General features: G+C 37.5%; 2 protein-coding genes across 4 annotated transcripts in view; one reads left to right on the top strand and one right to left on the bottom strand.

Annotated features, from left to right (window-relative positions):
- The first annotated feature begins 4,115 nt into the window (after positions 1 to 4,115).
- On the top strand, positions 4,116 to 13,916 carry gng13a (guanine nucleotide binding protein (G protein), gamma 13a). The gene is made up of 3 exons (XM_030131267.1): positions 4,116 to 4,476; positions 13,319 to 13,420; positions 13,508 to 13,916. The coding sequence occupies exons 2-3, from the start codon at positions 13,323 to 13,325 to the stop codon at positions 13,611 to 13,613; spliced, it is 204 nt and encodes a 67-aa protein (XP_029987127.1). The 5' UTR covers positions 4,116 to 4,476; positions 13,319 to 13,322; the 3' UTR covers positions 13,614 to 13,916.
- Positions 13,853 to 27,686, bottom strand: part of chtf18 (CTF18, chromosome transmission fidelity factor 18 homolog (S. cerevisiae)) — a 27,130-nt gene continuing 13,296 nt past the window's right edge. Inside the window, exons 18-22 of one of the 3 annotated variants that reach the window (XM_030130506.1) lie at positions 26,755 to 26,885; positions 22,338 to 22,482; positions 22,139 to 22,234; positions 19,245 to 19,314; positions 13,853 to 14,125 (exon numbers count right to left, since the gene is read on the bottom strand). In XM_030130506.1, coding sequence (XP_029986366.1) covers positions 14,004 to 14,125; positions 19,245 to 19,314; positions 22,139 to 22,234; positions 22,338 to 22,482; positions 26,755 to 26,885 — 564 coding nt within the window. In that variant the 3' untranslated portion in view covers positions 13,853 to 14,003. The remainder of the gene's footprint in view (positions 14,126 to 19,244; positions 19,315 to 22,138; positions 22,235 to 22,337; positions 22,483 to 26,754; positions 26,886 to 27,686) is intronic. The other 2 variants (XM_030130573.1, XM_030130643.1) reach the window with 2 other exon arrangements.

Raw genomic sequence — 27,686 nt, 5'->3', positions numbered from 1 at the left:
TTTTACAGTAAAACTTCAAGGTTTTTAAATAAAATGTAATTAAAGTGAGGAAAGAGTTCATTGTGCAGCAACATGGTCCCTCTCAGTGTTTTTCTTCTTTCTAAACTGTTAGTATTTTAATCAACAGCAGTGCATCATATTCTATAAGATCATGTGTTTGTTCTGTGGGAATCACAAATTTCTAAAGAGACAAGTTTTAATCAACTTAGAAAAAACTGCCCCATTTTTAGCTTTGTGGAATTGCACTTTGCAACAAATCTGAGAGGGATTATTAGTCATCCTGTAAAGGAAACACTTTATCCTTAAGTTTATGACAAAGTCAAATAGAAATGCCGTCGGTGAAACAAGTACAATATTTTCCTCTGAGATGCCTGTGGAGTAGAAGCAAAGCTGCAAATAAAAAATAATAAACTGACCAACATGTAATGATAGGTTTACAAATACAAAACGGTTATAAAATCTGTAGGTTTCTGTGTATCCTGCACATCTAAGTCAGTGGTATTAAACATACGGCCTGTGGGCCAAAACTGACCCACCATAGGGTCCAATCAGGCCCATCGGATGAATCTGTGAAATCCAAAAATTACACCCAAAATACAGTCACGGAAAAAATTCATAGACCATCAAAAACAATGTTCATGCAAACAAGTACTAAGTCCTCTGTGTATCATGTGACTAAAACAGATAGAAAACATAGAATGCCTAAAAGCACTGTTTTTGGCAGTACAATGCCATAGCTATTGATGTAAGAACCGAAGTGATTTTGGTTATTATCAAGAAAAAGTGGAAAATGACTAGATATCAGCTCTGAAATTAAACTCTTATGAGCTATTTTTGTTGTTATTATATTTGTCCAAACAAATGTACCTTTAGTTGTACCAGGCATTAAAATGAACTAGAAATTGAAGAAAACAGGGGTGGTCTAATAATTTTTTCCGCAACTCTCTTAACAAGGGTTTAAATCATTTTAGTTCAGGTTCTTCACACAGACCAATTTGATCTAAAGTGGGTCGGACCAGTAAAATACCCTTATATTAACCTACAAATAATTAAAACTCCAAATGTCTCTTTGTTTTAGTGCCAAAAAATCAAAATACATTGAAAAAACATTTACATTTACAAACTATCCTTTCACAAAAATGTGAATAATGACCAATTATGAATATGAAATGTGTTCAGAGAATTAAGTGCAATTTTAACAATATTATGCCTTAATATATATTGTTACAAATGTTTTGTGGATAGCTCCACTGTGACCTGTCAGTTGTGATACGTTGAGGTACAATATTTTTAAAGGTGCACTTATTTTTCTCAAATATCAGATAGTTTGTGTTATTCACATTTGTTAAAGAAAGTCTGACGTAAACATTTTCATAATGTAATTTGTTTTTCCATTGTTAGTATTTTACTGCTTGAGGTCATATTCACTGTAAACCACAGTAAGTTGAGTTTACTTTAAAAAATTGAGAAAAGTGGTCGCCTTAAAAAATTATGTAATGATTAATAACCTTTTTAAGTACATTTAACTAAGATTTTAAGTTAAATGTACTTTAAAAAGTTATGTGGGCTTACAGTCTCCAACACTGAGAAAAGTAGCAAGTCAGGTAGTGGACACCTAGCTAAGAGAAAATGTCTGTAGAACAAGTGGACAACAAAAGAAAACACTCTTCTCATGGTTAAAATGAACAATTATCGATAGCCAACAGTCGCTTAGAACTTTTTGATTTGTATGTTGTATGATAAGCATCAAAACAAAACTCCTATAGAAGGTATGCACGTGACGTCACTGCTAGCGGAATTCATCACAGTTCCACCCACTGAGTGGCACAAAGAGGGAGATGAGTGGCAGCGCTGGCTTCAATCCCGTCCAAACTTAAGAACAATAATTAATAAAAATGGGGAAGAGCTGTTGTGCGATTGATTGTATGAACAGGTTTGAAAAGCAGTCGGAGCTATTGTTTTACAGACACCGAAAGACAAAGAAAAGAAAAGTCCACAAGAGAAATCTACAAATCGAGGAAACCAAACCTAGATTTGTGGATCCCGTTTGGTGTTAGGTAACATTAATTTTTTGCTGTATTTTTGGGTAAAATTATACCTTAGATGACATATTGTTTTGGCTAATGTTACTTGTTAGTAAAGCTCTTGGTTTCATGATCAGATCTTTCATGGTTTTTGTCTTCATTTTGTGATTCTGAACCTTGTGCTCCTACATGAATAGTGAACTAACTTAAACTGAGGCTAACCTAGTTTTTCAAATACGGGGGAACTGGAGAATAAAGCTACGACGGAGTATTAGGGCCACAGAAGAAAATAAAAACACTTGTCCCTATGAATATAAAGTCATAAAATATCGATATAAAACCCGTAATTTTGTGATAATAAAGTCGAATACAAAAAGAATCACAATGTTATGAGAATAAAGTCGTAGTTACAAAAAAACCCTCATAATTTAACAAAAATGTCATTTGTTTATGAGATTAAAGTCGTCATATTCTGACAATAAAGCCATAATATTGCAAGAATAATGTCGTAATTTAAAAGTGGGTGGGAAAAATATCATAATTTACCAGAATAAAGTCGTACCTTGCTTGTACAAAGCAGTAATATCTGTGTTGTATAAGGTCAAGCTAAACTTTATTATCCCCGAGGGGCAATTTGTTCTACAGCCAGCAGTTTCAACAACTGCTGCTGCCTGTCGCCATTACCAGCGCCAACATTTATTTAAAGTGCTTGATATGAACTAGACGTAAATCTCCTCAGTACCAGTAGATCATGCATATATTCACTGGAGTCAGTACACAGTCTACTGCAAATGGACTTTGGATCAGTGTGGTTTTGGGCCCTAGTTTTGGACCCTGCTTGTCTGTAATGATGAAACCATGTATATTTGTTTATTTCAAGTAAAAATAGTGATGATCCCCTCCACCCTGGATGTCAGGATACTCCATTTCTGTCCATGTCAGTGTTCATGAACCTCATGTTCTTTGGTAGTTCATACAGATCCATGTCCAGTCCAATTGTCCTTAATTTAATTTCATATTTCACATTTTCCCGGTCTGGCTGTGTTTACTGCAATACTCTGTCATGTTGAGCAGGTTGGTTTTTGCCACTCAGTCTGACTTAGAGGGGCGTGGCCTGGGGGGAAGTGACGTATTGCATACCCTCTATAACAGCTACTTTTTTTTATTTATTTATTTATTTAGAACAGCACATTTGTTACAAAAATAGCATATTCTCTACATATTAAATGTACATATGAAAAATATCAGCAATAAACAATGTTTTATAAGTGCTTACTTATAATCATGTATAGAATGAAAGGAGAAGAAAAAGAGGACTATAGCAGCTACTCTGACCGGAAGCACTGAGACTGGCGTGTCAACATAGTCCACACACGCATGCGCAGTTGGCGATTTACGTAGTCTAAGGAAAAAGAGATCTGGTCAAAACTAAAACTTATTAATTTAAATCCATTTAACTTAAACGTATTCCCACATTCGACCATATCTACAAATGAGTTGACTGTACTTAATATTTTCAAGTAATGTCATCAAACTCAGAGACCGACATGTCTATTTAGTCCAGACACGCATGCGCAGTTGGCAATTTACGTAGTCTAAGGAAAAAGAGGTGTGGTCAAAACTAAAATATACTAATTTAAATCCATTTAGCTTAAATTTATTGCCACATTTGACTATATCTATAAATTAGTTGACTATAATTAATATTTTCTAGTAATATCATCAAACTTATACTTTTAAGTGCTCTCTCTCTCTCTCTCTATATATATATATATATATATATATATATATATATATATATATATATATATATATATATATATATATATATATATATATATATATATATATATATACACATATATATATATATATATATATATATATATATATATATATATATATATATTTTTTTTTTTTTTTTTTTTTTTTTTTTTAGTATATTTGACTTCCGGTCTTACAGTGTTGGTTGTATGTGGTCCCTGAACTAAAATGAACTTGACATCCCTGATCTAAGTTCTTGTTCTCCTCTAGTGTCTCTGGAGAACCATCCCCCACCCCCCCCTCATCTGACTGTAAAAATAACCGGGGCCTTTGCGCGTCCTCATTTGTGTGTTTCCTGCTCTGGTTCAGACTCTTTGCGGATTTCCATACAGGTGCGTCTCAGGCTCTGCTCCTCGTTTGACAGTCAAAGCAGCAGCATCCGGCGGCGGGTTGGTTTTCTCCGCCCTGCGCATCCCACATCCAGTCACCGCCTGAGCGGAGCGCAGGGGAGTGCCCTATTCCGCCGACACAAACAGCCTCCTCTTCCTCCTCCTCCTCCTGCTGCTGCTGCTGCTGCTGCTACTGGACCCTTCTGCCGGGAATCCGCACCGACCTGAGCGCAGAGTACAGCCTCCATCCGCCGGATCTGCACACACTCGACCCCCGGTTCCCTCCGGTAGGCCTGACGGTAAGATGCGTTTACACGCCGCGGTGGTTTTGTGCGTTTTTGTCCATAAACAGCCGCGGTACATGTACGTATCAACTCATGTTTGTATGTTTTACGCGCACAGCATCCTCCTCTTCCTCTTACAGGCTGGTGTGTTTTTCCACAGCGACTTAATTCAGTATAAAGTGATGATAATAATAATAATAATAATAATAATAATAATAATAAAGCAGTGTTCGCCTGTCTGTCCATCCATGTCCATCCGTCTGTCCTGCTGAGTGATGGAGACATGAGGCTGGTGTCACCGAGGCAAACTGGAGGAGGAGGAGGAGGGTATAATTAAATGATGAAGGCCTTTAACGGAACAGCTGGCTACAGCCGCAGGATGGACGGATGGATGGATGAATGGATGATGGTGGAGGAAACAGGCACCAGGCGGCCGACCTACATAGATCCATTAAAACGAGGAGGAGGAGGAGGAGGAAGAGGAGGAGGAAGAGGAAGAGGGGGGAGAGTTTCCAGTAGAGAGGACCAAACTGATCCATAGTCATTCTGAGCGGTCTCTTCCGGCTCTGGATTAGGGTGGGGCCCACATAATCAGGAATTACTATATCAAATAAATCCAGTGATGCGTTCACTGGCACTTGTGTTACATTTTCTTGTAATTTTATCAGCTTTATTCATTGTTTATTGGGGATCCCCATTAGCTTCCACCCTAGTGGTTGCTAGTCTTCCTGGGGTCCCGGTTAAAAATACATCAAAAATTTATACATCATTCACAATAAATGCAGTGACAATGCAGTAGCCAGCCAGCATGTCCAGGTGGGCCCCAGCACGGTTACATTTGGGCTGCATATAAGGGTCCCATTTGGGTTTGTCTGCTGTTTCCATGGTGGCCCTACATGTGTATGCCCACATCAGAATCAGAATCAGAATCAGAATCAGAGATCTGAATCTCTTTATTGTCATTGTACCAAGTACAATGAAACTAAGGTACAGCTCTCAGGTTCAGAGCAAGAATTTACAGACAGACAACAAATATCAGTAAAACAACAACTAGTATCAGTAATAGGCACAGTTATTTACATTAAAAAATTAAAAGTATTGCAAACTACAACTGCAAACGTAGAATTTAAGTAGTGCAAATAACATGAAAGATAAATATCGTGGGATAAATAGTGTGAAGAATAAATAATATAAGATTTTCAGATCTCTGATTCTGATGTGGGACCACCATGGAAACTGCAGACAAACCCAAATGGGACCCGTATATGCAGCTCAATTATGACCCTTCTGGGGCCCACATGGACATGCTGGCTGGTATGACTTTCACATGTAGTACACCATAGGTTTTAGTGTTCTTTTCACAATACATGTAAATCGGATGAGTCCCTCAGCCTTTTTGGCAAATTATTCCACAGTTGCAACAACTTGAATAAAACAGACTTTTGTAGTGAATTAGGCTACGTTCAGACTTCAGGCAAATGTGGCCCAAATCTGATGTTTTTGCCCATATGTGACCTGTATCCGACCTGTTAAAGACGGTTTGAACAGCACAAATCCCATTTTTTCAAATCTGACCCAGGCCACTTTCATATGTGGTCCTAAGTCCGATACGTTTCTGATATTTAGCAATGTGACTTAAGTCTGAACGGCCAGATCGCATTTATCCAACCCTTACGTCACTGAAATGTGACAAACATCACAATTCTGCGTCCCAGGAGGAGAAGTGGCAGGAAAAACATATTTACTTCTGTAAATGTAGTGCGTGCCTGCGTGGTCACGTATTACGTCAGGACCTCTTTTGTGCATGTGGGTCACTTCAGGGTCGCATTTTGTTCGTACTCAAAACTGACAGAAGTCGCACTTAATGTGTAATATGAACGAGCACACAACAAAATCAGATTTCATCCAAAAATCCAAATTGTGCATTAAGACCTGCTGTTTGAACGTAGCCTTAGTTCTAGGCTGATGGATCAAATCAGCAGTACAAGCACACTGAGTAGAATGTGTGTTTGATTTACATATCTGAAATTTTCAAACATTGAAATTGGTTTACTAGTCAGAATTATTTTCTTTAAGAATACTAATAGGTTATATTGTAATTCATTTTGAAGCGTAGGCCAAGATAATGTACATTGCATTTCCTTAACTCTAGTAGAGTAAGGACATTTCAGCACTAGGCGGGCAGCCTTGTTTTGGACTACCTGAAGCTTTGCTATATCAGCTGTATTTGCAGCGGACCATATAGTGGAACAATATTCGAGACGTGAGAACACAAGGGACTGAAGTATCTGTTTTATAATCGCTGGAGTGATCAAGTAGGAGCACCTTCTGACCATTTTCCTGATTACATGGTCTATATGAGGTGATCATGAAAGATGGCGATCCACTGGGACCCCCAAAAGTCTCATTTGTTCAACTTACTCTAATTTGGAGCTTTCCATTTTCAGCATCATTGAGAATTATTATGTAGATGCTGTTTACTTCCAGTGAGTATAGATCTTGTTTTGGAGACATTTAGAATCATATTGTTATTTCTGACCCATTTAAGAACAGCGGCTAACTCCTATTCCAGTACATTTGATATTTCATTCGCATTATGATTAGAATAATACATCGTAGAGTCATCAGCATACATGACAACTGACGATTTGTTTAATGAATAAAGTAAGTCATTCGTATAAACAGAGAAAAGGAGTGGGCCAAGACAGCTGCCTTGAGGTATACCACAGTGGATACCAGAGCTTTTAGAGTAAGAACCATTATAGAAGACTCGCAAAATTGTTGTTTTTCCATTTGGTAAATTTTTATGTGCAAGTTATATTCGCGCAATTTGAGGATCAATGGAAAAGCCACTATTGACATATTCACAAAAATATGACCAAGACAAAATGTGCAAACACAATAAAATAGAATAAAAGTAGTGAAGCTTTACTAAGTTTGAGTCACTAATAAAGAAAAATTTAAAGTCAAAAGTCCAGGTTGGCTTTAGTTTCCAAGATACAGTCCTGGGTCAAAATGTGAAACTGTTAGAATTAATAAGAGTATATGTTTTACTAAAACTAGAACAGTGTTTGGTGAAACACCTTTTCAATTTGCTTCCTCTTCTTCATGGAGTCATTTCCACAAGGACCTGGAACTGTCAGAACTTCTTACTTTGAGGGAATTTAAGTCTGTTTTAAAATATCAAGAAAATAATATACTCAAGTCAACGCAATGCTTCTAAACTTGCACTGGAATTGTTGTTGAACTTTTCCTTTATTAATCTTGACTACTACTTTTTTTTTTTTTGTTTTTTTTTTTTTTTTTTTTTAGAAATTATTTGCCTCCGAAAGTAAATGTGTTAAATCTTACATACTTTAATAAGATGAATTAGAAAAGAAATGAACAACAGGGATGTTTAGCTGATGTTTTTGATAAAATGTTATTACACATATATTAGTTTATGTCCATTCATACAATAGATTTGTAAATGTTCCAGTGTAAAGAACCTGTAAAGTGAATGTATTTGAATGTGCAGAAGTGTTTTGAAGTAGATCTGGTCACTCTGACTCAAACTTTCCTTTGGAGTAAATCCCATTCTGTCATTAATTCTCAGTATTTCTGTATCTTGTAAATTCTGAGCATTATTGAGACTCTTGGAAACTAAAGTGAACCAGCATTTTGGACTTAATTTTTTTTTTTTATTTATCAGTGACACTAGGTCTTTAAATATACAAAGCCCATTTCTGATATATTACCAAAGAAAAAAAAACAAAATAAACCACAATGAAACTGAACCATAGCAGAAGAATGTGGTACAATGAGAAGATGACACTCAAACAGTGATTAACGATATGGAGACGCTGATAAAGTATGTTATTTCTGTTACTTTCACCAACTGTTTTCCATGACTATGATGATTATGTAATGACTGTGACCAGGCTGTGATGGTAGATTCTGTCTGATCGTCGGTGTTTTCAGACTTGGATGGTGTTGAATCTGAGTGACAGCAGGAGTTTATCACCGTTAAGTCTCTGGGCTCCACACAGAAGCAGCATTACAGCTCCTACGAACATGTGATTTTGCTCTTTTTGCAGCATCAGTTCATCTATATTTAGTTTTTGTATTTGGATGCAGAGCTGCAGAAGGAAGGCACATATTCCTCTTACCTTCTGACCTCTAGATTCTTCAGCTTTAAACGTGATGACAACTGCAGAAAGACCCATTTATCATGATTAATTGTGACTATGACTTAAAAACACTTCAGCGTAGTGAAGTACAAGCCCTATATTTGTACCTTACATTACATTTCTAGTGTTGTGCAAGTTACTTCCATACTGTAATTCATTACAGATTACTTGCTACTATTATTTAAAAGTAATTCCTTACCTTACAATATTACTCTCAGAATTGTAATGCGTCACATGACTCCTGTATTACTTTTGAGTTACATACAGACTCTCGTAATGAATGGCGTGTGTGCAGTAGATAGATCAACAATTGATGAAGAATTTTAACTAGTCATAGAAACTGCAGTGGCTTTACCTTTAGCTACTACTGTGGTGTGGAAGGGTTCAACCTGTTGTATTTTTTGACGTGTGCATGAATGAATGTCCGGATGGTTTTCTTTGTCTTTGGATATGCCAATCCATTTATTGACAAATATCAAGTCCAAGTGTTCATTATAGGTCACACTCGTTGTACTCTATACTCTATGAATTAACAAAATAGGCTGCTGAACATAAAAAACACTGAAAATGCCGACTAATTTAATTTACTCTGTGTGTCATGGTCAGAAAATTGTTTGGGGCTGTCCTCACACGGCAGGTACAGTATATATAACCTTGCAACACCCATACCAACACCCATGATGAATTGCACATGTGGTGATCATCACACCCACACTCACACTCACTAAACTATTATTAAATTAACCCTTTCATGCATAGTGGTCACTACAGTGGACAGTTATTCTACAGTTATTCTCTTATATATTCATGGGTTTTGTTGTTTTAGTTCCATATCAGCCAACACAGTGGACGCGTGTGCATCATCCCATACACTGCAATTCATATCATTCCTGTAACTTTGCTGTTCTTGATTAACCTGATCTGCAGTAATATGTTTAAGTGTAAATCAATTGCTAATTATTAGACTGTAATTTACAGGGTCTTTTTTTAGTTTTTTTTTTTTTTTTCTTTTTGGATATTATCTCCATGAAGTGAATAATAACTAGTATTAGAGTATGTTAAAATGTGAGAAAACATCAGATTAGCAGCATTAAAAATAGTTTTATTCCATAGTTTTCACACTTTAAATACATGTTTCTTTGCTTCAAAAGTTACACACATGGTGTCCAGCTGAGTGGACATTTTTGCAACTGTGAAAAATAGGTTCATAAAAAAATGTCAATCACATTGTTTTGTTTTTTTCCATGCCTAAAGAGGAATAAAAATATTGATTAAGGTTCTCATAATTCATGAATGAAAGGGTTAAGGTCAAAACAAAAAAGAGGAATAAACAAACAGAAACATTAGCTTACCTTGTCTTTGCTGCTCACAGGGATCATGCTAACTAGCTTCTGTAAAGCAGGGTGAGGGTTAGTACTGAGCATACGTCCATGTGGACTGTGGACTGTCTTCTGCCGTCTTCACCCATTGGCTGAACACCAACAGGAAACAGAACTTCACTGATGCATTTTTGATTCCTTAAGGCAGTGGTTTCCAACCTTTTTTGGCTCGTGACCTCATTTTAACATCACAAATTTCTGGCAACCCCAGACATTCAAAACGGAGACATTTTTCTCTTGGAGATGTCTTAGCGGGGCCAGGCGGGTGAAGAATTCTTTCCATTCTCTGTTCGGTCCGGTTTTCTAACTGTGACTGTCCAGGCAGGTTGAAGCGTAGTAACACATGTGGTCACATGATCAGGTCAGTCAAGATATGCCCTCTCACATATTATATCCTGCATTTTATTTGAACAGGATTTTTATTAGGAAAAGTGTCTGGTGTTTTAATTAAAATGAAATATATACTGAATCATTAAAACATAATTTCTATTCGTAATTATTTTGGTTTTGGATCAGTGGGCTCTATGCACAGCCCCACTACTTCCTGAATGTCAGCTGGCTCTTTTATTTCCTGTCTTTCATTATTGGACACACTACTTAATCCAGGTGTGTCTGCTGCTTCTAGTTATGACTACTGATTAATTAGACACACCTGGATTAATGAGTGTGTCCAATAATGAAAGCGAAAAGCGTGTTGTAATGCAAGCGTTATTGAACATGTACCGAGTAAAACTTTACTGAAAATTGATTAGTAATGTCTTACACTACTGCATTACAGCAAAAAATAATCTGTTACTGTAATGCATTACTTTTGTTACGTGTTACTCCCAACATTGCATTTCTAAAAACACAGCAGAATAATAGACTGATTTCAGAACAGATTCATCTCATCATGTCCTAGTCCAGGTTCATTCTGGGTTTTCATTCCACCTCAACGTCATTTGAATAAAAATCATGTTTTCACTTCTTATTGTAGTTTCTGTTAACTGAAATGACCATGTACCAGTTGTGATTATTTTAGTTTAGTTTGATTTATATAAGTTAAAGGAGGTAGAATGAACAAATGACCTGAGAAAACCATTATGCATTAGAAGTCCCATATTGTGCAAAGTTATTTTATTCTTTCATGTTGAGTCATTAATATTGAAGGAAACTGGGCAACAAGTATAACTCATTTTTGTGATTATTATTATTATTATTATTTTTTGTTTTGTCTTTATTTTGTTTACATTCTCAGCTAAATCTGTAGGAAATTTTCCAATGTTTTGTTGTTTTAGTTCATTTACACTGAAATGTAAATGATTTGCAATGATTTTTCTGAAAGCTGCGTTTGTCTAAATAGGGTTCCCACAGGTTTCTACAAGTTAAATTTCAGTCTTTTTGAGACATTTTTAAGCACTGCTACTTAGAACAGAATTTAATACCAATTTCACAGCCTGGTGGAGAATGATCTTTTCTCTAACCAGGTGTTATTACATTTGTACTTCCTCATGCTTAGTTTTCACTTGAGAGTCATCCCTTAAAGTTCCCAAAGTCAGCTTTCTCAGGCGACTAACAGCTGCACGTGTGTTAGCATGAATGTTCTGTGATCATTTCTCACCAGCGGCTGTAAAGTTAGCGATAATTACAGTACAAATTATCAGGTTGGAATGGGTGGAACTGAGTAGACTAATGTTACTTTCTTTGCAGTTTGGACATTTCCCAGACACATTAAACACAACACAGCCAACAAGTTTATGGTAACATGACTTAAAACCTATCATATCATAAATATTTCACTGGTGGCCTGTAAAAAGACTATTACCAGGAAATGGCTGTCACAGGAGAGTCCAGCTTTAAACGGATGGATGGAAATCACAATGAACATTTATAAAAGGGAAAAGATAACAGCATTTGTTAATCACAAATTGGAGAAATTTGCTTCATACTGGGAAAACTGGGTCAACTGTCGCACCTTATAGACCTGATTTTGTTTTCTCAAATTAGTGATTGTGCTTAATGGAAAAGATCACACCCTACTTGTTCATAGTTTTTTTTCTCTTTTATTTGGTTATTTTACATAGAACAAAAATATTATTCTGGCATTTAGAGCAGACAACAAATGTATGCAATATGTACATGTGATATACTGCATGTGAATGTCTGATACCGAATGTCAATAAAAAATAAATAAAAAAACCCTACCATATCAAATTTAATACCTTTCAAAGACTTTTTTAAGGTATTAGATGCAGATCTGTAAATTCAAGACTTTTAAGGGAACTCTAAGGGCTCAGCAAAACATTGAAAGGATTTAGTGAATGCTTTGTTTTGCTTTCTGAAAACAGTGGAAAAAAACTGCAGAAATTGAGAAATTCTTGCTCAACAGACATTCTAAAATGTAACCTGTTTGCTTCTTGTAAATATGATTTGTGTTTCCAGAGTCAGATATGGCGTGTACAGTGGTGGACAAAACTATTAGAACACTTCCTGTTTTGTTTTTTTTTTTTTTGGTTGGTTTTTTTAATGGCCATTAAAATGCCTAGTAAGCAAATGAAATATCTACAAAGTCTTCATTATGCTCTATAAACCACAGAAAAGAACCATCATAAGGAGATTTAGGTCATTTTCCAACAAAAAAAACAAGCAGTCTATTTTACTGCCAGTGTCACACAATAATGTTCATTCACAGAAGAATCCAAATTCCACGTGATTCCGTTGCATGTAAAGGGAATATCCTGCTCATTAGGGAAATATTAAAGTTAAAAATGGATAAAAACAGTAGAACTCACTCACTTCATCTGATATTTGTTGTGCTCAGACCGACCATCTGCGTGTTTCATCAACATTATGAAATAAAATCATGTTTTTGAGGTCAATCTTTTCAGATCTGTCAGGTATTTTTGAGTCATGGTTTGTCTTCAGTTCATGCAGCCAAAAAAAAAGCCAGTCGATTAAAAGCAAAAGTTACCTATAACATTACATTTTTTTTTACCATATGAGCTGTTTTTAGTTAAAACTGTTTCTTCATTTTTATTTACTTCATGTTAAGTTTCACGTCGTTTTGGTCACATTTCACTGTCTTCATCTTGCACATTTTTGACATTATTTTGGTGTTTTCGTGTCTTTTCGGAACAATTTCAAACTGTAGATAACTGATTTGTTTAACTTTAATTTAGGAAAAAAAATTCTGCCTTTAAACTGCAGAGAAATAATCACGGTGACATTTATAATAACTATAAATTTTCCATCTGCTTTTATATTGTTTGAATTCATGCTGCCTTGCTCATTTATTGTCATCTGTAGTAATAACTTTTGTTTCCTGTTCAGCATCATGGAGGAGTTAGACGTCCCACAGATGAGGAGAGAAGTAGAGAGTCTTCAATATCAGCTGGCGATCAACAGAGAGAAATCGTCCATCACCGTTACTGAGTGAGTGTTCGCGACTTTCACGTCCACACACGAGCGGACGAACACATCTGTCTCATTTACACTAACGCTGTTTTTCTGTGTTTTGAGGCTGGTGAAGTGGATCGAAGGTTGTGTTTGTGAAGATCCTTTCCTGAACCCTGAGCTGATGAGAGCCAACCCATGGGTGGAGAAGGGCAAGTGTGTGATCCTCTAATGATCACACACACAACCACCACACACACACACATACACACACACACACACACACACAACCACAGATGCATCTCTACTAAAGAATCCTGCACTATCACACCTTCATTCTAGCTCTTCTTATTTATGTATCGGAGACCCTTGAATGCACTTGCTTTATGTAAAGACCCCAGTGTGTGTGTGTGTGTTCTGCAGCACTGAGTAGCTTTCTAGAGATTTGTTTTGATGGACTGCTGAGAAATGTTCAACAACACGTTTTTATTGGCTCTTTACACTGTCAATCAAAATAAAGACTGTTTTGAATTTATCACACGGATTCACTGAGATGCTTTTACATAGAAAACAGGGAAAACAAGCAGCTGAAAATGAGGTGTGTCTGTATGTGTTTTGGGTGTTACAGTAGCTCTCTGATGTAGACATTTCGTCTGACGGCGTTGGACATGCCTTCGTTGAACCGGAACCACACGTCACTGTTGCCCACCGCCGTCCCCATTGACAGAACTGCGCATTTCTCACCTATGGACAGAGAAATAATGCACATTTTTACTCCAAAACCCCCTCTAATTTAATCAGTTACCTGGTTACAAATGTTTTGTTTTGGTTTTTTTTAGGATTAAGAGTTCAATGTGTCATATTTAGTGACATCTAGTGGTGAAGTTGCTGCTAAAATTGCAAAAGGCCCCCATTGCAGCCCATGTTGGTTTTGTGTGGGGTTTTTATTTCCACGCCCCCAGAAGGAGAGGCAAGGGCTATTGTTTTTGGTTCTGTTTGTTTGTTAACACTCTAGCAGCAAAACTCTTGGTTGAATTTACGCTAAATTGGGTTTATAGATTGCTAAAGAGCCGGAAAAGATGTCATTACATTTTCGGGAAAAGTAGGACAAAGTTTACATTTTTTTAATGAATTTTTTAAAGTTAAAAGTGGATAAAAACAATAGAGCTCACTCACTTTATTTGATATTTGTTGTGCTCAGACCAACCATCTGCATGTTTGGTCAACATTATAAAACTAGAAAAGCACACGGAGAGTGCAGACCCCCGCCAAGACAGATCAGTTCCCCAAATCAAATTTCATCCAAATCCATTCATAAATTTTGAGTTATCTTGTTAACAGACAGACGAAGAAACAAAAAATCCGCCCCCCTCCCCCTGATCACCACCAAAATTTAATCATTTGCTCCTTGTGCCTGGATCAAAATTTCCTGAAAATTTCATCCAAATCCATCCATAGTTTTTTGAGTTATCTTGCTAACAGACAGACAGACAGACAAACCCCGATGAAAACATAACCTCCGCTGTTCCTTGGCAGAGGTAATAAGATCATGTTTTAAAGGCAAAAAAGGCTAATATTTTCAGATCTGTCAGGTGTTCTAATGATTTTAGTCATCACTGTATTTTTAGCAGAGAGAGCATTTTTGAGTCATGGGTTGTCTTCAGTTCATGCAGCTAAAAAAGTCAATCCATTAAAACCAAAAGTTACATATAACATTAATTTTTTTGACCATATGAGCCATTTTTAGCTTACAATTCCAATTAACTTCAAACTTGGTATACAGCTTCTTTATGATGATATCAACAAAAGTTAGGGAAATTATTTGGATCCAGATCTGATTCTGGATTGGGTGCGACTTTGAAAAATTTCCCCATTATAAGAGATAGGAAGTGGATCGATGCAATAACTCAGTAAATATAAATGATATCCAGTGTAAATTTCTACAGTCCAGCCCTGATGGGGAGTTGACCAAAACATAATGTCCACATGCTGATCAGGATCTTCTTCTGGATCTGGGAACTTACGGAAAATTTAACATGGGCTCTTATGGGGAAAAAGTTTCAATCGTCTTCTTCTCCAAAACTATAGTTCTGATTGACTTCAAACTTGGTATACAGCTTCTGTATGATAATGTCAACACAAGTATTGAAATTATGTCGATCTGGATCTGATTCTGGATTTGGTGCGACTTTGAAAAGTGTCCCCATTATAACAGATAGGAAGTGGATTGATCCAATAAATCAGAAAGTATCAATGATATCAAGTTGGGATTTGAATTTTTTACAGATCTGATTGGAATATGACCAAAACATGGGCTATTTCTGTAATATTATAATATAATAATACACATAGCTGGGTGATAATAAATGGCATCTGGATACATTTCCCAAAGCTTTTAATTTGGCCGGTAAGCTACAGGGCCATTGGTCCTATTTTTTACCTCCGCCAAGGAGGTTATGTTTTTGCCAGGGTTTGTTTGTTTGTTTGTCTGTCTGTCTGTTTGTTTGTTTGTCTGTCCGTTAGTGTGCAACATAACTCAAAAAGTTATGGACAGATTTGGATGAAATTTTCAGGGTTTGTTGGAAATGGGATAAGGAAGAAATGATTAAATATTGGTGGTGATCAGGGGTGGGGGGGCCCACGGGGGGGGCCACTGATCGTTAGTGTGCAACATAACTCAAAAAGTTATGGACAGATTTGGATGAAATTTTCAGGGTTTGTTGGAAATGGGATAAGGAAGAAATGATTACATTTTGGTGGTGATCGGGGGTGGGGTGGCCCACGGGGGGGGCCACTAATCAGCCTTGGCGGAGGTCTGCGCTCTCCGAGTGCTTCTAGTTAGTTTTGTCGTGTTCTGACAATCTGTTTCTTCACTGTTCACTTCATTTAGGAACCAGCAAAATAAGCTTCATGTTAAATTTCATGTCTTGAATGTTTCATGTTGTTTTGGTCACATTTCACCATCTTCATCATGTACATTTTCACCCCGCCCCCCGAAGGGGAGGCAAGGGGAACTATTTTTGGTTCGGTTTGTTTCTTTTTAAAAAATCTAGCAGCAAAAACTATAAATTGAATTCATAGCAAATTGGGTTTATATATTTCCAGTGACCCAGAATAGATCTGATTAAATTTTGGGAACAGTAGGTCAAACTTAAACATTTTCAGGAATTTTTTTTTTTAATCTTAATTTTTTTCTCTCATTTACTTATAATGGGGGAAATTTCAAACGTCTATAAAAACATAAATTTTGCTTCAGTTTACTTAAAAATTGGCACATACATAGAGGCAATTGATACGCTGACATCAGCACATGCATAGACATGATGACATCAGCTAGATCCATGCTAAAATGAGCTACATTACGTGCGAGGGGCGGGGTTTGTTGTGTCTGGCACCACTTGTTATAGGGATATTCATTCTAGAAGGTCTGGGCCAAATGCCTTTTAGGGCTCCAGGAATTCACCAACAGCTGACAGCAAATATTTGATGTTTATGTTTGAGCGGTAAATAAGTTATTCTTAACAAAAATGCTACTAAAACTAACACTTTTTTCACATGGTGCAAAGTCCATGAAGAGAGTAAGAAAACTTTTACATTATATTCACTCATAGGCTCATATTCATCCCAGTCTGGCAGTGCACTAACTCAGGGTTTCACTGTTTGTACAACCCAAAGCACATGTAAATAACACATTATAAAATGAACAGTAAAGATAAACACAGAGGAACATAATGTGGCAAAATAAGCGTGACAGTTTCATTACTTTCCATAACTGGGACTTCTCCAGCTGGGACCAGACTCAAAGCAATACCAGCATCTGTAGCTGAACACGATCGAAACATGTTTTATGTCTTTACACCAGAATCCGCTCACTTCACCCAGAGTTCTGCAGATTATAGTCAATGACATGAGCACTTGATGCTGACAAACTCTAAAGAACTGCAAAAAACAGACTTGACGACACCTGCTAGCCTAGCCACAGTAATGCTAATGATCCAGAGTGTAGATCAGTAATGCCTTAACACTGAGTTAAAGGAGTTGAAAGGACCCCCCCATCTTAAAGATAGGTTGGTTGTGTGTAACCGGACGCCCTCTGACTTTGCATGAGAGGAACTGTGTAGTCTCAACGTCTGCATAACTATCTTGTTGCTAGTCGCAATAGCTAGAAAAAGCCAATGTCTGAACATACAAAGCACCAAAAACAAGTGTTCAACCAATCAAAATATTTTGGTTCAGCCCTGCTAATTTCAAACATTCATAGCAACTTTTAGAATAGAACAGAATCTTTAGTTTGTCAGTAGTAGTTTGTCACACACATAAACATGCACCACACACAGAAACGTGTCTTCTGCCTTTAACCCATCACTAGATCATGCATTACACACACTGCAGGCTAGAAGCAGTGGGGTCGCCATGTCAGGTACCCGGGGAGTATATGGGGGGGGGGGTTAAGTGCCTTGCTCAAGGGCACATTAGCCAACAACTCCAGGGAATCGAACCGGCAACCCTTCGGTCACAATCCGACTCTCCAACCATCTAGGCCATGACTACATGGAAGATTCACCTGTTTCAGGCTTGAAGTTGTGGGTAATTAAGTGTGTGGACACTTTGAATGACAGGTAAGTGCTGCCCATCTGTGTCAGTCTCCATGTGGAATTTAACTGACAGATGTTCAAGGTCAAATATCAAACTCAGGGCAGAACAGAAGTTGAGTTTTAAAAAATCATCCATGAACAAGATGTGGACTCTGCGTAAGACATCATGGTTTGTAGGAGTTTGATACAACAGAAAAAACTAACACAAAATACATGCATGATTCAATACACACTAACATGTTCACACACAACCCTTAATACTCTCAAACACTCACGTCATCCACATCAGTTACTGTCACTGTGAACCTCAAATTGTCCTCAGACAGCAGATGTAAAACACACAGACAGGTCTTCTAGGTCGTGTTGTCACATGCACTCATAAAAGTCTATGTGACTGACTCTTACTATTTGGGACAAATGCAAACACTGCTAAATCCCTATTCTGCTCAAGACTATAAATATTTCCTCTGTTGAATTCAAAGCCTCCATAGAAAGTTCAGACCAGTCAAATGCAGATGCTTATGTCTGTTCAGTAAGCATCTGTAAACCTAACCCTGTGTGGATCCACATGAATGATTTATGCCTCGTCAAGAACCTTTGTTCCATATAATCCTCCATTTGTGTCTTCTAAAGGGGACAAAAAGTACAGGATATAAAAAATCATTTGAATTCATAAGCACAAATAAAATAAAACAAGTGCAAGTATTGATCAGGAACACGGATGTAGAACTGTGCTTGGTTTAGTCAGAGGATGTCAGTGAATGTCCTACTCTGACCTACAAACGGCTGCAGCTCCATTACCCTGATGGACATCAATTCCTCAGATAGATCCTTTAAAAGGCTACGTGGTTTTAATGGCTCCACTTCCATCACTACTGAGAGCTGTGCTTTAAAATGCAATTCAGTCAACATTAACTGCACTGAATCAGTTTGAAAAAAATGTTTACCTTCACAATAAATTACAGATAGAAATAACACATTATGTTAAATTTCTGTAAATAACATATTAACATCATTCTTAATAGTAAAAAGGAGGATGAAACTCCTTTGTTTTATTGGTATGTGATATTGTGTTGGGAAACTGCAGGTGGCAGTGTTGTTGACAGTCTGCCACAGGATTCTAAATTAGACGTGTTACATAACACACATCAGTTTCCACCTGTGGTGTGTTTGGAGCTGATGTGTCTGGAGGCAGCAGCTTCTGTTCCAACAGCGCTTAGATAAATGGAGCCACACTAATGTGTTCTGGCTCAAAGTGTGTTCAGTACCTGAGTCTGAGGACGGCTGTGGTCTCTGTGGTTTAGGGGCAACGGCTCGACCAAAGAAGTCCACCTCCGGCTGCAGGACACAGAACAGCAAAGACAATGAAATTAATCAGGACCTTTTGTAAAAGTCTGTCCTGAAAACAAGGTCATTGTAAGCGAACAATCACACACAAACCACTTCTCATTAGCCTGATTTCCCACTTTGATCATCAGGGACTCTAACCCCATGGCTTCTCATTATCCTCATTTCTGCCCTCTAGAGGTTCACCACAGCCATTTTTTATTTTATTTTATTAGTCTACCATTGGAGCTCTGGAGGGAAATAGCCACGTTCATTCATTGGCTGCTCCTGTCTGGCACCGCCTCCAGGTATTTACTCACACAGAGCAGTGGGAAGGTCAACATGGGCAGTGAGAGTCTGCCATCACCACTCAGGCCCTGGTCACATCTGACATTAAAGCTGCGTATGACTTTCATCACAAATTTTTCTTCAAATTTGTGAAACCAGAGCGATAGCCTCCTTATCACTAATCCAGGGATCAGCAACCCTGGTCCTAGAGAGCCACTATCCTGCATGTTTTAGATGTATCCCTCTTCCAACACACCTGATTCAAATGATAAGCCTATCATCAAGCTCTGCAGAAGCCCGGTAACGACCATTAGGTGTGTTGGAAGAAGGAAACATCTAAAATATGCAGGATAGTGGCTCTCTAGGACCAGGGTTGCTGACCCCTGCACTAATCCATTAGTCTTTCCGTGCTCACACCTAAATCACTTCCCTCATGGTGAACAACTTAGGAGTGTACTCCATCACAAGCAGCCTGTTTGTTTACATTCCAAACTGATATGTCACTCGGACCTTTTTGGAAAATTTGTTGCAAAGTGCATTGTGGGAATGGGAATTCCACGCAGCCACAGTATGGCCGCTGCAGCAACAAACACGGAAACGGCTTCACTGCCTCTTGCTGCTGCAGCTGCGTGGAATTCTGAAAAGGCCCAAGTGACGGTTTGGTTTCCATTTGGTATGTAAACAAACAGACGGCTTGTGATGGAGTACACTTCGGAGTTGTTCACCATGAAGAAAGTGATTTAGGTGCGTGACCATGGAAAGACTTATGGATTAATGATAAGGAGGCTATCACTCGGATTTTACAAATTTGAAGAAAAATGAGTGATGAAAGTCATACACAGCTTTAATAAAAGTCTGAGGATTTCCATTCACAAATAGATGATGGTCCAAATATGTCTGTTCACACCTTCCATTTGAATGCATGGCCAGTGTTGTTTACTTCCCTGATCGGACCATACATCATTTCTTTTTTGTACGGACCAAAAGTTTTATTGTTTTAAGGTCCCTGCAGAATTGAAACTCTAGTCTTGCTTGATGCAGCCACTGTTTTGAGACATGGATGACATGTACACAGACTGTGTAAAGAAACCATCAACATCGCAGATAAATGTACAGTAATTAAACATCAGCACACATCGTCCATCACTGCCACGCTTATGTGTAAACTATAAAGCTTAGCTGTTAATCACATTGTCACAAAAATGGTATCTATGGGACCGGAAATGATTTCGAGTCGAGGGCGCTATCAAGACAACGTGGACCTGGAGAAAAAAGCCCACTAGGGATGAAACTTTGCAAAAAAATAAAATAAATAAATAAATAAAATAAAGCTACATTCACACCTGCTGATCAGTGCATCGTTTTATGCTGAATTCATACTGGTAACGTTCATTGCTACTGTAACTGTGTATAACCCTGGCAGGAGACCACTCTAGAATGTTGGAAGTGTTTCTCTGTTCTCCACTGAAAACTGAATAATGCTCTCCTGAAGCAGCTACAGTTCTTATTTTAACACACTACCCATGGGGATCAATACCTTTTCTGTAAAACACAGGTGTCAAACATGCCGCCCGGGGGCCAAATCCGGCCCGCCAAAGGGTCCAGTCTGGCCCTTGGGATGAATTTGTGAAATGCAAAAATAGATATTAAGAAATTAATAATCTTTTTTTTTCAGGTTGCAGACCAATTCAATCTCCAGTGGGTCAGACCAGTAAAATACTATCATAATAATCTATAAATACTCACAACTCCAAATTTTTCTCTTTGTTAAAGTAAATATTTTCATGTATTTACACTAAAACAAAGTATAATTTCACAAAAAATGAACAAATGTGAAGAACCTAAAATGTCTTAAGAAAAATAAGTGCAATTTTAACAACATTCTGCCTGATACTAAATGTTTTGTGTATTTGTAGATCCACTGTGATCTGTACGTTATAATGAACATGTGGAAATGATAAACTGAGGCTGAATATTGTTAAATTTACACTTATTCTTTCAGTTTGTTCAAGTTATTCACATTGTTTGAAAGGGCAGTTTGTAGATGTAAACATTTTCATTGTTTAATTTTAGTTTTTTCACTGTAAAATATAGAGAAAAGTTTGGAGTTGACATTATTTATATATTATTATGTTATTATTTTACTGGTTCGGCCCACTGCAGATCAAATTTAGCTGAATGTGGGCCCTGAACTAAAGTGAGTTTGACACCCCTGCTGTAAAACAAAAGATAATGTACGCAAAGGTGAAAAGTAAAACCAGCCACTGATGTAACACTTGACCTTTCATGTTATTGGCCAAGTGCTGTTTTTAAAATGTTTAAAACCCATCGCACTTCTGTACTTGGCAGACAGATTTAAGTAGGCTCTGGAAGTGCGATCTGTTGTCTCAATAAATCTTTGCATACTTAAAAATAGATTTGTTTCAGCCCCGATTTAGTGACTACTGTGTTTTCATCCAACATTGTGTCCAGAGGGCTAGAAACCTTCAATGACAACTTCAAGAAATATTTTTTCTTCAATAATACGCCGTTGTCAACAGTGTCTCACCCTCGTTTCCACTGTGGTCTGTTTGACAATATTCTCCAGTCTCTGTTGATGGTTCCTGGTTGGTTTTGATGCAGCACTTTCTTTTTCTTTCTGCTTCACAGAGACACACAGAAGATCATAAACTCATGGTAGGTTATGAACACAGTGACCTGCTCTGTACATCTAACCCACGGCATGCTGGGTAAAACTGTAATCTCACCACTACGGGGTTTCGTTGCATCAGCAGCTGCTCGGCTCTCCTCATCTTCTCCTGCTCCATCTCTCTGCTGATGGTCTGTTTGGCCTGATACGTGAGCTGACGGCGTGGAGGCAGGCCTGGAAACTTCACCAGCTCCTCAACACGTCTACATACACACACAGAAAAACACACACAGAAACACACACCGAGTAAACACCTTCAAATAAAAATCTACAAACAGTAGGCGTGTGTATTGGCAAGAATCTGGCAACATGATACAGATCACAATACTAGGATCACGATACTGTTATCGAGGTGATATATTTTGTTTGTTTTTTTTTTTCTTTTTTAAAAAGATTTCCGGGAAAAATTGAATTACACCAGAAATATGCATAAATACTACAATTTTTATTTGATCAGAACAGGATCTAAGGCATTGTTTTTCAACCTTGGGGTCACCTGGCATTCAAATGGGGGTCACTTGAAATTTCTAGTAATTGATTAAAATAAAAATAAAAACTTACTAATAAAGAATAAATGGTAAGTTGAGAGAGACAATCACAATCCATAAAAGACATGACAAACTGTGAAGCTGAAACTGAAGCACTGTGGTACTGTTTATCTTTCAAATGTTCATTGTGGTCGGTTTCAGATGCTGCAGCTCTTTCATAATTCATAGTTTGAGTTCTTGTTTGTTCAGTATTAATTGTCAGCCTTGTAAATCCAAGCTGGACTGACTGTACATATCCTGACCAAGGAAAATAAAATTCTCACTTTGTGCAGTAATCTCCACCTGGCTTTTCTGCCTCTGTCCATAATAATATACATTATATAAACTAAATGTCATCTAAAATTAACATTTATTTGCAACATAGTACAGTAAACTATTAAATGATCAAAAACAAATTAATTTTAGCACAAAAAAAAAAAAAGTTTCCGTTTTGAATGTCTGGGGTCAGCAGAAATTTGTGATGTTAAAATGGGGCCACGAGCCAAAAAAGGTTGGGAACCACTGTCACAAAACTTTCCTTTAAAAACTTTTTTTTTTTTAACAGATAAATAAAGTTTTAACATCTGGCTTTACCAGTACAAAAAAAAAAACCCACACACAAAAAAATAAAATGTTTTTCAGACAAATGTTCATATTCTATTAGTCTATTAGAATGCATGATGTCCAATCCCTGAATCATCCAACATCATAACATTATTTTTGTGTGATCCAACAAAGGAACTAACGTCTGCCTCTTTCAGACAGTAAACAGTGCTTTTAGGATGCTTAAAATAACCATTATTTACCAAAACAGTGTTATCAATGTCAGCATTTGAATAAATACCTAAAAATATCAATACAGTGCTTTTTAATATCAATACAGTATCATGAAATAAAATATCATGATATATCGTGGAACCTATATTTTCTTACACCCCTAACAGACAGACACTAATAAAGACTCATGATATCCTGCGGCTGCCACAGAGGTGAACCCTGTTTGGCCGCAAAGAACATAACAAAAAGCTTCCCCTAGTGGTGCCACAGTTCATATGAATAAAACCCTGAATCTGTCACCCTCTAAACCCTTAATCCTCTTACCGCTCCATCAGTAACTCATCACACACGCTATCTTAACGGAAAACGCTTTCACCCACTGCTGCCTATATAAAATGTCTAAAAATAGAACAGTGTGTGACTATGATCTGTTTATTCTGAGGTTCAACACCTACCATGTTAGGACTAAGCACTTAAAATCCACACAAACTCATCTGTCTACTTACTCATTAGTGAGGATACATATGTTAATATTACAATACAACATCCATTTCTTTTTGCGTTTACCGTCCAGTGTTTATGCAAAAACTACTGCTCTGCAAAAGAATTTAAGAGCATTTCATGAAAACCTGAATGTGACAAAATATAACATACAGTAGATGGTCACACGCCAAGACAAACAGCTGAAAACCAGAATACGTACACAAAAAAAAAACATTAATTTTTTTCTATGCCTAAATTAAAACAAGTCTTGTATTGACAAAACAGAAGAATTCTTTCAGAGAACAAATGTTAAACATGGAAAGGAAATGTGAAAACACAGCCAACTCAGTCTATTTGTAGGCCTGATGAAGAACACTAAAGGTCAAAACATGTTGGCTTTCGAAGGTTTTCGAAATGAAATAAGAATGTAAATAAAAGCTTTAACATGTTTCATATTTTATCTCAGAAGTGCATGGATTTCTGCCCTATATTCAGGAGCATCTGCCAGTTGTCCCTTGACGCTTGATCTGACATTTGTGTTGTTTAAGAATGAATAGGATCTTTGCATTATTTAAGGCCTGAATAATGCAAACACTAACCCTGGATTTTTAAAATATTTTGACTTTGCCAGTTGTCAGTTTCTGTAAATAAATTCTCTTAAGACCTGTTCAGACCTTTTCGTGATCCAGTAATGAAAAAACAGCTCCTTACGACACATTTTGAATGATAACATGTGAACGGACGTCACTAATAAGCTCAAATAGTCCAAAACATCCATCTCATATTTGGTGGGTTCACAAATGTTATCAGCCGTTTCTAAAATAAACCAAAAAAAATGTCATTTTACGAGGGTTAGAATAGTTAACAGAGAAAACTTTAATTTCTGACTGAAATGAACATAAAAACAAACTAACTAAAACAAAAGAAATCTGTGTGAATGTGAATCAGCTTTGTTTTCAACCATTTTGAGTACTGATTTAGCTTCAGGTATTAATTACCAACTCCTTCTGCAGGTTACATAGTGTTAAACCTTCATGGTTTACGCAATTAAAACAGCTTTCAACAACATGGGACCTCCGACAACCAGACTTCCTCATAATACCGGACAAAACGCAAACTATACAAAAACAAAAACAAATCTAGTCACTTCCACAGAGTAAAAATAGAAAGTTTTACGTGTGTATAAATGACTAAATCAAGAGCATGAAAAATTCAATAAAATTAAAACTAATCAAAATTACTCAAAACTATTAGAACTCTATGTTTTTCTCAAACACATACGTACAAATAGTAAATCAACCGATCTCTTCCTTGTTTCCAGAACTGTAAATTTACCAGCGTATCACTACCGAGTCCATTCTATTCTTACTGACAAGGTCTCAGTTTGATTACATTCAATATCCTTTTCTATTACAACCTGAATTTTTCTTGAATATGAAAATATAAATTGTAGAATCTGTGCTGCTTTATTACAAATGCATTAACAGCTGAACTCAAAGCAGTTACCTGTAAGTACTTTAAACATGACCAACAGCTGCGACTCACAGCTCAACCTTTACTAATCCATGAGAAAAGACGTATTAAAAACAATAATAATAACAATAATTACCCTCTGGGATTAATTAAGTATTCTGATTCTAATTCTGGAACATGATTCACACCATTTTTTTTGTAACAGTGCCCTGATACTTACATTCCTATCAGGATGTTTGGAGAGTAAATAGTTGCAAATACTGACGTGACTGCACCTTCAGATATTGACAGAGGAGCGAGAACATTCTACAACAGACCAGGGCCAGATGTTCAGGATGACAGGACTGAAGTGTGAATGAACTGTGACTTGTTATGAATCAAGTGAGACGTCCCCATCTTTTCCACTTTCTTTCTCTCACCATAGATTATCATGAGTGACTGAATCCAACTGATTAAAAACATCTTGAAGAAACCCAGTGAGAAAAATCCAAAACCCCAATTGCATCTGCTGCGTTTATATCCGCCTATCTGTCCCGTTTAAAGTCTGGATTGGTGCCGTATCACTCGGTGGTGTTGTGGTGGGCCAGAGAGGGCAGGTAGAGGAAAGTGTAGACCAGCAGGAGCAGCAGCAGAGCCACCACTAGAGGCAGGCCCCAGTCGTTGGTGAACAGCACCTGGTCACAGCGAGCCTGCAGGAAGGAGCCCTCATGCTGGGGCTGGTCCTCCTCCACCTGACCCCGCATGGCTTCGATTGGGAAAAAACAACGCCAACGGCTATCCCATTCTTAAAACACTCCTCAGAGGAATTGAAAAATTAAGCCGAACAAAAAAAACTCCAGGAGGTTGAACTGTGGTGGAAGATGGTCTAAAGGTGCTCAGCTCTGTTCACTCCTCGCCTTTTCTTTGAACATTCGTCTAATTTTTGCGGCCGATGCTCGATGTCCATCCTTTGGTGTGTTTATCCACCCACCTGTACACCTTCCTACTCTGCCCCACCATCACACACACATCATGAGTTAAGGGGATTACTCTCTAAGCCAGCATTCAGAGAACCACAGTGTGGACACGAGCGGTGACCTTCAACACCCCAAACACACACGTCTGCCCTTCATGAGTCCATATGCTATGGACCCATGAGTGATGGTGATGTTGTGTGTGTGTGTGTGTGTGTGTGTGTGTGTGTGTGTGTGTGTGTGTGTGTGTGTGTGTACTCACGGCTCCAGGACGTATGTGTACTGTCCTTCAGGCGTTCGATCTTGTCTGTACGAGAGGTTGTAGGCCAACATAGTGTCAATGAGCTCATGCATCTGCTCCTTCTCTCTACTGCTGAACAGCTGTGGATTCACCTGCAGGTTATACACAGAAACTCAGATAAAGCACATTCTAAGTTATTTATACATAGTGACATATTCAGAGTCTAATGTATGTATATGAGCTTTTATTTATTTATTAGGGACAGTGCATATTAATGAACATCTGCGACAATTACAGCTGTAAATATGCCAGATTATAGCAGCAGTGCTAATTTCCATCCGTAGTCCCTAGGCAGGTGACAGGACAGACAGCTGACAAAAAGGCAAAACATCATAAAAACACAGAACAACACAGTGAGGACAATCTACTGATGGTTACATGCTTGATTTTCCTTCATCCAATGTTTAAGTTGTGATTTGAAGGGGGCATATGACTGAGTCTTTTATGTTAAGTGGTAAACTGTTCCAATATTCAGTTCCAGTGACTGAAAGTGTAGTTTGTCCAATAGTAGTGCGCCTGCGTGGCACCTCACAGTCTCCTCGAGCTGTGGCCCTGGTGACCATCCCACAGACAGTGCGGGATTTGATAAAATCTGTCAAGGGAGGAGGGGCGAGTCCACGCAAGACTTTAAATATCAGACATGGATTTTTAAAATTCACAAAATTACTAAAATTAAGAATTTTATATTTATCTAAAACAATGCAGTGGTGGAAATTCAATGGTTTAACTCCTGTCAATATAAACCTCACTCACAAAAATCAAAATCTTATCAAGTGTATTTTTCTCATTTCTAGGCAAAATATCTCAAACTTAAAATAAGACATAAACACCTAAAGAACTTATTTTTAAAGAACTTATTTTTAGACAATAAATCTTGAAAATCTTATTTCAAG

Source organism: Sphaeramia orbicularis, chromosome 1, assembly GCF_902148855.1.
Source record: "Sphaeramia orbicularis chromosome 1, fSphaOr1.1, whole genome shotgun sequence".
NCBI classification, from domain to species: Eukaryota; Metazoa; Chordata; class Actinopteri; order Kurtiformes; family Apogonidae; genus Sphaeramia; species Sphaeramia orbicularis.
The sequence above is the reverse complement of the archived record's forward strand: the minus strand, read 5'-3'. Positions and strand labels throughout refer to the sequence as shown.